Genomic DNA, 12,904 nt, shown 5'->3' with positions numbered 1-12,904 from the left:
GCGTGAGACAGTTACAGGACTCCATTTTAAACCACTGAGATCACAAAAACTCTTATAACACAACATACATTTGAGCTCCAAACACTTCACCAGGTCTGGGACACAGTGATGGCCAAAGACCGCCAGAAGTGGAGAGTCTTTGTTTGCGGCACCATACGGCAGCCAAAAACATCATGCAATCGTAACATACACTAAAACAGGTCCATTAAATAGACTGATTGAAGAACAGTAAATAGACTGATGGAAGTACCATGTAGCTGGAAGATGTTCTTAGCAGCTGTCCAGGAGAGCAGATGTTGAAAGACCACCTCGTCTTCTTCGTGGTAATCCCCACGCTCGTTTCTCGGCCAGGACTTCTGGATGATAGCTGAGATGAGTTTGCCAAACTTCCAGTTGATCCTGAACCGGTCAAAGAGTTTACCCTCGGACTTGCTCTGTGTGAGAAGAAAAAATATTGAAGAGATTGAGATTCATACAGTATATGAATTACTAAAATAAGAGATTAGGCATATGTCTTAGCCAACTTCTTCATCAAGGTTTATTTTCCATTTAATTCAGAAGCGGTTGAGTTTCATAAAGGCATAACATGTATAAAATGTTATATGGGTTCATACCTACTTATAAAAAGGTAATTATATATTAAATCTGTATTTAAGTAAAGTGTTACCACGAGTCTACTGACCTGACACAGTGAGGTGACAGCTTCCAAGGCACATTTCTCGATACTCCTGGCCACGTGAGGGTGAGATTCATTCAGGACCTCCATCTGGGAACAGTAGATCTCTATCTGATCCAGGGGAGACTCCTAGAAATGTGGAAAAGGTATGTCAGCCATTTCACCAATGGATATTTCAGTCAGTTCTCAATTCTACTGTATATGTGGCAGTTTCATACCCGTTTCAGTTTGCCCTCCAAGTCCCTAGTGAACGTTTGTCTCCATTCCTTTGTGAAATCGTCATTGGCGAACTTGAGAGAGATTATGTTGTTCCACATCTGTGAGTCGTGGCAAAAAATAAAGAACACAATTAGTCAAAAAAAACAGACACAGCACTACAACAACAAAAAAGGAAAAATTCAACGTTCTGATTTGCACAACAAAAATATAAAATGTTCACCTCAATCTCTGTGGTAACATGGACGCTGAGGTACAAGGTGGATGCACCCCTGCCCAGCAACCGATCTCTGAAGGTTTGGCCGATCCAGGATCTGACGATCACCATCGCCTCAGACAGCAGCTCCAGCTCTTTGGCATGCATATGCTCCCTTTCCACATCCTTAGTTGCCTTGAAAGGAATGGTAAGTTATTTTAATCATTTTTGGAAAATGTCTCAACCATAGCGATCTGATTACTAGAAAGCCCCTCAGACCATAGCAATTTGACAGGAACACTCATGGGAGCACTCAATATGGCCGCCGGTCCACCCATCACAGAAAATGGACTTAAAGGGGAATGTCCCTTCTAGTAATTGTTTTTCTATGGTCTGAACTAGTCGGCTGTACATGCGCCAAAACGCTGATATTTCTCCTTCTATAGCATGTTCTCTATCTTCTTTTAAAATAGTGAACCAACATGTTTTCAGCACTTTTATTTTCAATGATCTCTCGTCTCTCTGAAGCAGACATATAGAGAGCAATATGTTTGGAACATTGAATCGCAATAAAGAATAATGATACAGTGCATTCGGAAAGTATTCAGACCCCTTCACTTTTTCCACATTTTGTTACGTTACAGCCCTATTCTAAAATTGATTAAATTGTTGTTTTCCCATCATCAATCTACACACAATACCCCATAATGACAAAGCAAAAATAGGTTTTTAGAATTGTTTGCAAATGTATTAATAATAAAAACCTGAAATATCACATTTACATAAGTATTCAGACCCTTTACTAAGTACTTTGTTGAAGCACCTTTAGCAGCGATTACAGCCTCGCGTCTTCTTGGGTATGACGTTACAAGTTTGGCACACCTGTATTTGGGGAGTTTCTTGCATTCTTCTCTGCAGATCCTCTCAAACTCTGTCAGGCTGGATGTGGAGCGTCGCAGCACAGCTATTTTCAGGTCTCTCGAGAGATGTTTGATCGGGTTCAAGTCCGGGCTCTGGCTGGACATTCAGAGACTTGTCCTGAAGTCACTCCTGCGTTGTCTTGGCTGTATGCTCAGGGTCGCTGTCCTGTTGGAAGGTGAACCGTTGCCCCAGTCTGAGGTCCTGAGCAGGTTTTCATCAAGAATCTCTATGTACTTTGCTCTGTTCATCTTTCCCTCGATTCTGACTAGTCTCCCAGTCCCTGCCGCTGAAAAACATCCCCACAGCATGATGCTGCCACCAACATGCTTCACCAAAGGGATGGTGCCAGGTTTCCTCCAGACGTGACGCTTGGCATTCAGGCTAAAGAGTTCAATCTCAGACCAGAGAATCTTGTTTTTCATGGTCTGAGAGTCCTTCAGGTGCCTTTTGGCATCATGTGCCTTTTACTGAGGAGTGGCTTCCGTCTGGCCACTCTACCATAAAGGCCTGATTGGTGGAATGCTGCAGAGATGGTTGTCCTTCTGGAAGATTCTCCCATCTCAACAAAGGAACTCTGGAGCTCTGTCAGAGTGACCATTGGGTTCTTGGTCACCTCTCTGACCAAGGCCCTTATCCCCCGATCGCTCAGTTTGGCTGGGCGGCCAGCTCTAGGAAGGGTCTTGGTGGTTCCAAACTTCTTCCATTTAAGAATGATGGAGGCCACTGTGTTCTTAGGGACCTTCAATGCTGCAGACATTTTTTGGTACCCTTCCCCAGATCTGTGCCTCGACACAATCCTGTCTCAGAGCTCTACGGACAATTCCTTCGACCTCATGGCTTGGTTTTTGCTCTGACATGCACTGTCAACTGTGGGACCTTATATAGACAGGTGTGTGACTTTCAAAATAATGTCCAATCAATTGAATTTACCACAGGTGGACTCCAATCAAGTTGTAGAAACATCAAGGATGATCAATGGAAACAGGATGAACCTGAGCTCAATTTCGAGTCTCATTGCAAAGGGTCTGAATACATTTGTAAATAAGGTATTTCTGTTTTTTATTAATTTGCAAACATTTCAAAAAACCTGTTTTCGCGTTCTCATTATGGGGTATTGTGTGGAGATTGATGAGGAAAAATGTGTATTTAATCAATTTTAGAATAAGGCTGTAACGTAACAAAATGTGGAAAAAGTGAAGGGGTCTGAATACTTTCCGAATGCACTGTACATATAGAATCGCAATACATATCATATCGGCACCTATGTATCATGATAATATGATGGCCAACCGCTTTTCTAGGGCGAAAGTCTAAATGAGTTATCAGACATTTGATACTTGAACTCCACATACCTGTGACTCAAAGGTCCGGGCAAACTCGGATACGGAGACAACCATGTTCATGCATGCCACAGGGATGTCTGTGAAGTTCTGAGTGTATGTAGAAGTCGATCGTACTCCTCTGCAGATCTTCTCAAGTAGTTTCACTGCAGTTGACAAGCACTCTCTGCCATACGCCTCACTAAAACAACTGCAACCACAAGAAACATGTTTTACGATAACTATCATCAAAGATCAGAAGGAAACGAGTGAACCAAATTAGGTTCAGTAAGTCAATCACCTGTATTTCTCCTCGATGAGATTGCTTTGAATGTATGAGAGAGTGTCCGACACATACTGCAGGGCAGAAAAAAAACACATTGTTAAAGTTAATAACAAGTTGAATGCTGTATAATACTTTTAAAAACATTCTGGGTTTATTGGCTAGGATACAGAGATAGGAAAGATAGAGGAGAGAGTGTGCTGAAAAGCCTGTGGGCCAGATTCAAACCCATGCTGCAGGAGTATATATATATATATATATATATATATATATACACAGTACCAGTCAAAAGTTTGGACACACCTACTCATTCAAGGATTTTTCTTTATTTTTCCTATTTTTTACATTGTAGAATAATAGTGAAGATATCAAAACCATGAAATAAACACATATGGAATCATGCAGTAACCAAAAAAGTGTTAAACAAATCCAAATATATATTTTATATTTGAGATTCTTCAAATAGCCACTCTTTGCCTTGATGACAGCTTTGCACACTCTTGGCATTATCTCAACCAGTTTCATGAGGTAGTCACCTGGAATGCATTTCAATTAACAGGTGTGCCTTCTTAAAAGTTAATTTGTGGAATTTCTTTCCTTCTTAATGCGTTTGAGCCAATCAGTTGTGTTGTGACAAGGTATACAGAAGATAGCCCTATTTGGTAAAAGACCAAGTCCATATTATGGCAAGAACAGCTCAAACAAACAAAAAGAAACGACAGTCCATCATTACTTTAAGACATGAAGGTCAGTCAATCCGGAATATTTATTCAAGTGCAGTCGCAAAGACCATCAATCGCTATGATGAAACTGGCTCTCATGAGGACCGCCACAGGAATGGAAGACCCAGAGTTACCTCTGCTGCAGAGGATAAGTTCATTAGAGTTACCAGCCTCGGAAATGTGTTTTTTAACAGGACAATGACCCAACACACCTCCAGGCTGTGTAAGGGCTATTTTACCAAGAAGGAGAGTAATGGAGTGCTGCATCAGATGACCTGGTCTCCACAATCCCCCGACCTCAACCCAATTGAGATGGTTTGGGATGAATCGGACGGCAGAGTGAAGGAAAAGCAGCCAACAAGTGCTCAAAATATGTGGGAACTCCTTCAAAACGGTTCGAAAAGTATTCCAGATGAATCTGGTTGAGAGAATGCCAAGAGTGTGCAAAGCTGTCATCAAGGCAAAGGGTGGCTACTTTGAAGAATCTCAAATATAAAATATATTTTGATTTGTTTAACACTTTTTTTGGTTACTACATCTTTCCATATTTGTTATTTCATAGTTTAGATGTCTTAACTATTATTCCACAATGTAGAAAATAGTAAAAATAAAGAAAACCCTTGAATGCGTAGGTGTGTCCAAACCTTTGACTGGTACTGTACACACACACACGTATGTTCTGGAGTAAGCGACTAAGACCACTAAACTACCATAGCCCACTCCTACAGTGTATTAGTTATTCAACTAGTTATAATAACAACTGATTGGATTTAGCTATATAGTACGTTTACCAGCCGCTCAATGCGCTTTACATACTGTGCCTTCAGAAAGTACATACACCTCTTGACTTTTTCCACGTTTTGTTGTGTTACAGCCTGAATTTAAGATTCAGATTGTCACTGGCCTACACAGAATACCCCATAATATCAAAGTGGAATTCTGTTTTTCAAATGTTTTACTAATTGATTAAAAATAAAAAGCTGAAATGTCTTGAGTCAATAAGTACTCAACCTTTTTGTTATGGCAAGCCTAAATACATTAAGGAGTAATAATTTGCTTAAAAATCAGTTGAAATAATCAGCTGAAATGGAATGGAGCGGAGCACAGGCAAAATCCTCGAGGAAAACCTGGTTCAGTTCACCTTTCAGCAGGACAATAGCCTAAAACACAAGGCCAAATCTACACTGGAGTTGCTTACCAAGAAGACAGTGAATGTTCCTGAGTGGCCGCAATGATCAACAACAGATTTGACAGAGCTTGAAGAATCTTGAAAATACTAAATGGGTTAATGTTGCACAAACCAGGTGTGGAAAGCTCTTAGAGACTTACCCAGAAAGACACAGCTGTAATCACTGCCAAAAGTGATTCTAACATGTATTGACTCAGAGGGTTTAATACTTATCAATCAAGATAGTGTTTAATTTATTTAATTTTATTGTACAAATGTTCAAATTTTTCTTCCACTGACAGAGTATTTTGTGTAGATCGTTAACAAAAAATGACAAGTAAATCCATTTTAATCCCACTTTGTAACACAACAAAATGTGGAGTAAGTCAAGGGGTGTGAATACTTTCTGTAGGCACTGTAGTTAGGGGGGAAACTAGGGTCCAGCTCACCTGGTTGTTGCTATAGGTGACATCCTGAGGGGCCCTCAGAGTGAAGACATGGAGCAGGTCCAGCAGTTCCACGTTGATGAGGACGCTGCATTCCATCAAGTCCTCTATGGGCAGCAGACACATCCAGGACCGAGACACTAGTCTGTCCATCTCCACCAGATGGCCATTGTTTTTCATGAGATTCAACATCGCTCTAAAAACAGAGGGAAAAAAGGAGTGGAAAAAGGAGGGATATCAGAGATCACCAATTCATATATAAAAAATAATATATTATATACAGTGCCTTCGGAAAGTATTCAGACCCCTTCACTTTTTCCACATTTTGTTACGTTACAGCCTTATTCTAAAATTGATTAAATAATAAAAATAACCCATAGTTTGCAAACATTTCTAAAAACCTGTTTTTGCTTTGTCATTATGGGGTATTGTGTGTAGATTGCGGAGGATTTTTAAAATCAATTTTAGAGTAAGGCTGTAACTAAATGTGGAAAAAGTCAAGGGGTCTGAATACTTTCCGACGGCACTGTATGTATGTATCTATTACATTTACATTTTTGTCATTTAGCAGACGCTCTTATCCAGAGCGACTTACAGTTAGTGAATGCATACATGTTTTTTTGTTTGTTTTGTTTGTTTTCCATACTGGCCCCCCGTGGGAAACGAACCCACATCCCTGCCGGCCAAACCCTCCCCTACATTGGACGACGCTGGACCAATTGTGCGCCGCCCATTGGTCTCCCGGTCGCGGCCGGCTGCGACAGAGCCTGGCCTTGAACCAGGATCTCTAGGATGCAGTGCCCTAGAATTTTTAGGTTTAAAATATTCATTTCTAGAGGGAATTTTGTTTCTTTGTTCGTTTACCAAAAAAGGAACAGAAGATACAGTGGGGAAAAAAAGTATTTAGTCAGCCACCAATTGTGCAAGTTCTCCCACTTAAAAAGATGAGAGAGGCCTGTAATTTTCACCATAGGTACATGTCAACTATGACAGACAAAATGAGGAAAAAAATTCCAGAAAAACACATTGTAGGATTTTTTATGAATTTATTTGCAAATTATGGTGGAAAAAAAGTATTTGGTCAATAACAAAAGTTTCTCAATACTTTGTTATATACCCTTTGTTGGCAATGACATAGGTCAAATGTTTTCTGTAAGTCTTCACAAGGTTTTCACACACTGTTGCTGGTATTTTGGCCCATTCCTCCATGCAGATCTCCTCTAGAGCAGTGATGTTTTGGGGCTGTCGCTGGGCAACACGGACTTTCAACTCCCTCCAAAGATGTTCTATGGGGTTGAGATCTGGAGACTGGCTAGGCCACTCCAGGACCTTGAAATGCTTCTTACGAAGCCACTCCTTCGTTGCCCGGGCGGTGTGTTTGGGATCATTGTCATGCTGAAAGACCCAGCCACGTTTCATCTTCAATGCCCTTGCTGATGGAAGGAGGTTTTCACTCAAAATCTCACGATACATGGCCCCATTCATTCTTTCCTTTACACGGATCAGTCGTCCTGGTCCCTTTGCAGAAAAACAGCCCCAAAGCATGATGTTTCCACCCCCATGTTTCAAAGTAGGTATGGTGTTTTTTGGATGCAACTCAGCATTCTTTGTCCTCCAAACACGACAAGTTTAGTTTTAACCAAAAAGTTCTATTTTGGTTTCATCTGACCATATGACATTCTCCCAATCCTCTTCTGGATCATCCAAATGCACTCTAGCAAACTTCAGACGGGCCTGGACATGTACTGGCTTAAGCAGGGGGACACGTCTGGCACTGCAGGATTTGAGTCCCTGGCGGCGTAGTGTGTTACTGATGGTAGGCTTTGTTACTTTGGTCCCAGCTCTCTGCAGGTCATTCACTAGGTCCCCCCGTGTGGTTCTGGGATTTTTGCTCACCGTTCTTGTGATCGTTTTGACCCCACGGGGTGAGATCTTGCGTGGAGCCCCAGATCGAGGGAGATTATCAGTGGTCTTGTATGTCTTCCATTTCCTAATAAATTGATCGCACAGTTGATTTCTTCAAACCAAGCTGCTTACCTATTGCAGATTCAGTCTTCCCAGCCTGGTGCAGGTCTACAATTTTGTTTCTGGTGTCCTTTGACAGCTCTTTGGTCTTGGCCATAGTGGAGATTGGAGTGTGACTGTTTGAGGTTGTGGACAGGTGTCTTTTATACTGATAACAAGTTCAAACAGGTGCCATTAATACAGGTAACGAGTGGAGGACAGAGGAGCCTCTTAAAGAAGAAGCTACAGGTCTGTGAGAGCCAGAAATCTTGCTTGTTTGTAGGTGACCAAATACTTATTTTCCACCATAATTTGCAAATAAATTCATTAAAAAATCCTACAATGTGATTTTCTGGATTTTTTTTCTCAATTTGTCTGTCATAGTTGACGTGTACTTATGATGAAAATTACAGGCCTCTCTCATCTTTTTAAGTGGGAGAACTTGCACAATTGGTGGCTGACTAAATACTTTTTTTCCCCCACTGTAATTGCGAAAGGCCAAACCTTTAGCATAATCTAGTGAGACAATAAGAATGATTTTCTAATACGACGAGGAGAATAGAAGTCATGTACCTCCTGTCCTGGCTGTTGAGTGTCATGTTGCCCGCTTTGAGGCCTTGGAGGCCCGCCCAGGACTGCTCGTACTTGGGGGTGACAGTGGTAGATATGGGTGCGAACGGTTTGGAGGATCCCTTGAGGAGGTGGAGCAGGGGGAGCACCAAAATCCACCTGGGCCCTTCAGTCTTCACACTGTTGATCAGAGCCACCAACATGTCTGGCAAGCTGGTCAGGAGAGAAATACAGCAGGTTGTTTTTCACACAAAAAGAAATACATCAGCATTTCTTTGTCCACAAAAAAAATCATGAGAACTCATCCCCTAACATGTACTGCTGTCAAACACTTCCTGTTAGAAACTGTTTTGAGAAAACGTGTATCAAATATATTACTCAGTTTCAGACTAATAAAAATGATTACATCTTGTATAAAAACATACAATAATCAGTGTCTGCAATAGGCAAAAAATAAGCAGAAATCCTGACGCCAAAACCCACTTTTTGAGACCTGAGACGGCTTGGGAGAAGTCAGTCCAGTACTGCAGGAAGGAGTCTTTGGGCAGCTTGGGCAGGCACAGGGCAGTGCAGAGCCGGGTGGACTCTCCATGGTCCAGCTTGAGGCCGTACTGCTTCCACACGTACAGCATGACCACAGCTGCCCTCATGGGGTCCTGGATGAAGCAACTCTTCCCCTCACCCTCCTTCTGCAGCTGAGGAACAACGCTGTCCAGCATGAACTGCTTCAGCAGCTTCCTGACCTTGGGGAGGCAGAACAAACAGTGAATGTTAACAGATTTGTTTTGGGGATGGGTGCACACTGCAACTCAACACTCATCCATTTGCTTTTCCCTTCCATATACAAAAGAAACGTACAATAAGACAACCAAATGGAAAATACATGTGAAAAAACAACAGCAAATCATAACTCCCACACACAATATTACCTCTATATATTTACAACATTGTGCAGAGTCTGCACATTTATTGGGTGTCATCTTTTCTACAAGTCAAGCAAATGGACACAGTGAATTTCACTTCTAACAGCAACAAAATAACTGGGATAAATTAGAAGGGAGGCAGGGCAGGAGACAGCAAAACAAGCAAAAGCCAAACAGGGGGGGAAACGTCTAGGCCAGGGTGAAGAGGTGGGTCTTGAGCCTGTGTGACATTTAGTTCCTGAGCCTGTGTGACATTTAGAACTTCACTTACATCTTTTTCATCGTAGTCTAAGGAGAACCATTTCTTGTGAGTTTCCTCATAGACAAACGGGTTCCCGTAGATCTGGTAAAACTGATTCAGCTGATTGAGGAAACTCTTGAGGTTAATGTCAGTCCAGCTCCTGAGGAGGTCAAAGATACTCTCTAGCATAACCTTCCCTGCGATTTCTCGGCCTTCGATGACACTTTTCCTTTGTTCCGGCCATAAAACGTCTTTTAGCCGTTTGAGCATATTCTTGGATGGCTCCACACAGATGATGTCATCATACTGATGCCAGTCCCCTGAAACCAACCAAAATCAATGTTTAATATGATATTTGCATACATTTTAGACAATTTCCTCACATGTAAAACAGTGTTTGAACAAAATAGACGAGCAGTACCAAATACAGTGTGGGAAAAAAGTATTTGATCCCCTGCTGATTTTGTACGTTTGCCCACTGACAAAGAAATGATCAGTCTATAATTTTAATGGTAGGTTTATTTGAACAGTGAGAGACAGAATAACAACAAAGAAATCCAGAAAAACGCATGTCAAAAATGTTCTAAAATGATTTGCATTTTATTGAAGGAAATAAGTATTTGACCCCCTCTCAATCAATCAGATTCCAAACTCTCCACCATGGCCAAGACCAAAGAGCTCTCCAAGGATGTCAGGGACAAGATTGTAGACCTACACAAGGCTGGAATGGGCTACTAGACCATCGCCAAGCAGCTTCGTGAGAAGGTGACAACAGTTGGTGCGATTATTCGCAAATGGAAGAAACACAAAAGAACTGTCAATCTCCCTCGGCCTGGGGCTCCATGCAAGATCTCACCTCGTGGAGTTGCAATGATCATGAGAACAGTGAGGAATCAGCCCAGAACTACACGGGAGGATCTTGTCAATGATCTCAAGGCAGCTGGGACCATAGTCACCAAGAAAACAATTGGTAACACTCCTGCAGCGCCCGCAAGGTCCCCCTGTTCAAGAAAGCACATATACATGCCCGTCTGAAGTTTGCAAATGAACATCTGAATGATTCAGAAGAGAACTGGGTGAAAGTGTTGTGGTCAGATGAGACCAAAATCGAGCTCTTTGGCATCAACTCAACTCACCGTGTTTGGAGGAGGAGGAATGCTGCCTATGACCCCAAGAACACCATCCCCACCGTCAAACATGGAGGTGGAAACATTATGCTTTGGGGGTGTTTTTCTGCTAAGGGGACAGGACAACTTCACCGCATCAAAGGGATGATCGGATGACCGTCAAATCTTGGTTGAGAACCTCCTTCCCTCAGCCAGGGCATTGAAAATGGGTCGTGGATGGGTATTCCAGCATGACAATGACCCAAAACACACGGCCAAGGCAACAAAGGAGTGGCTCAAGAAGAAGCACATTAAGGTCCTGGAGTGGCCTAGCCAGTCTCCAGACCTTAATCCCATAGAACATCTGTGGAGGGAGCTGAAGGTTCGAGTTGCCAAACCTCAGCCTCGAAACCTTAATGACTTGGAGAAGATCTGCAAAGAGGAGTGGGACAAAATCCCTCCTGAGATGTGTGCAAACCTGGTGGCCAACTACAAGAAACGTCTGACCTCTGATTGCCAACAAGGGTTTTGCCACCAAGTACTAAGTCATGTTTTGCAGAGGGGTCAAATACTTATTTCCCTCATTAAAATGCAAATCAATTTATAACATTTTTGACATGCGTTTTTCTGGATTTTTTTGTTGTTATTCTGTCTCTCACTGTTCAAATAAACCTACCATTAAAATTATAGACTGATCATTTCTTTGTCAGTGGGCAAAAGTACAAAATCAGCAGGAGATCAAATACTTTTTTCCCCCTCACTGTAGATGCATGATAAAAATCAACAACGTTTTGAACTTACATTTTAAAATCAGTGACTTACAATCAAGAACTGCTATAGAAATTGTTATAGCAACTGCACCAACCTTCTTCATTAAGCAGATGGGATTTGACAAAAAGACATCTGTTGGTGGTGGGGTGGGTAGAATCCAGTTTGTATATGTACTCATACTCGTACTTTTGCTTTTTATGCTTGTAGACAAGGTACTTGTATGGTATGGACACGGTTGCATTAGATTTGCTTGTGATCAAGCTCCCTTCGACTAGGAACCCATGCTCTCCAAGATTCCTGTAGAGACAATGCATTGGTTTATCGTCTGTTATATATCATATACATGTAACCCCCAACACGAGTCTGTTGTTTTCTATGTGAGAAAGATGGGAACAATGTTGAACATTATAAGCAGGTTTATATTGAATACATATTCAACATATTTGGCTAAACTGTCTTGACAGCTGATACATCTGATACATGTATATAAAAACCTACCTAGACACAGTGAGCTCAACTGAATCTTTATCCCAGGTCCCAATGTTCCCCCCAGCCCTGATGAAGATGCGGTCCTCGTCCGGGTTTAGCTTGAAATCCTTCGAGAGGACAGCGTGGAAATAGATTGTGAGTCTCTCACTTGCAGAGACCTGTTTTTTCCCTTGAGGTATCCTGAAATTGAACCCCAAAAAAATGAATCCGATGAGTATTGTATTAGCTAAGTGGAGGTGTTCATGATCGATATTCATAAAAGTGATTTGAAATGTGCAGAGCCGTAGTTGAATGTGTAACACTCCCTGCACAAGCACCTCCCCCACCGGAGACTGGGGTTCAATCCCCATCTCCACCCTTCCTCCTACAGTGCCTTCAGAAATTATTCACACCCCTTTACTTTTTCCACATTCGGTTGTGTTATAGCCCGAATTTAGAATGGATTAAATTGAGATTTTGTCACTGATCTACACACACACACACAACCACATAATGACAAAGTGGAATTTTGTTTGTAGAAAATCTATAAAAAATTAAATGCTGAAATGTCTTGAGTCAGTAAGTATTCAAACCCTTTTGTTATGGCAAGCCTAAATAAGTTCAGGTGTAAAAATGTGCTTAACAAATCGCATAATAAGTTGCATGGACTCGTGCTCAATAATAGTGGTGAACATGATTTTTGTACCCAAAACATACAAATAATTGTAAGGTCCCTCAATCGAGTAATGAATTTCAAACACAGATTCAACAACAACGACTAGGGAGGTTTTTCAATGCCTTGCAAAAAAGGCCAATGATTGGTAGAAGTGTGGAAAAAAAGAAGCATACGCTGAATATCTCTTTGAGCATGGTG

General features: G+C 41.6%; 1 protein-coding gene across 4 annotated transcripts in view; it reads right to left on the bottom strand.

The window, feature by feature from the left end:
- The window catches only part of LOC121568722 (E3 ubiquitin-protein ligase rnf213-alpha-like), a 68,799-nt gene that overhangs the window by 49,792 nt on the left and 6,103 nt on the right, over positions 1 to 12,904 (bottom strand). For all 4 annotated transcript variants that reach the window (XM_045221040.1, XM_045221038.1, XM_045221041.1 and 1 more), the window contains exons 6-17: positions 12,061 to 12,231; positions 11,657 to 11,859; positions 9,716 to 10,005; positions 9,005 to 9,264; positions 8,525 to 8,734; positions 5,951 to 6,143; positions 3,630 to 3,685; positions 3,362 to 3,539; positions 1,116 to 1,283; positions 895 to 993; positions 683 to 805; positions 251 to 434 (exon numbers count right to left, since the gene is read on the bottom strand). In XM_045221040.1, the coding sequence (XP_045076975.1) occupies positions 251 to 434; positions 683 to 805; positions 895 to 993; positions 1,116 to 1,283; positions 3,362 to 3,539; positions 3,630 to 3,685; positions 5,951 to 6,143; positions 8,525 to 8,734; positions 9,005 to 9,264; positions 9,716 to 10,005; positions 11,657 to 11,859; positions 12,061 to 12,231 (2,135 nt within the window). The remainder of the gene's footprint in view (positions 1 to 250; positions 435 to 682; positions 806 to 894; positions 994 to 1,115; positions 1,284 to 3,361; positions 3,540 to 3,629; positions 3,686 to 5,950; positions 6,144 to 8,524; positions 8,735 to 9,004; positions 9,265 to 9,715; positions 10,006 to 11,656; positions 11,860 to 12,060; positions 12,232 to 12,904) is intronic.

Source organism: Coregonus clupeaformis, chromosome 7 (assembly GCF_020615455.1).
Source record: "Coregonus clupeaformis isolate EN_2021a chromosome 7, ASM2061545v1, whole genome shotgun sequence".
NCBI lineage: Eukaryota > Metazoa > Chordata > Actinopteri > Salmoniformes > Salmonidae > Coregonus > Coregonus clupeaformis.
Note: the sequence above shows the minus strand (reverse complement) of the source record. Positions and strands in the feature narration are given on the sequence as shown.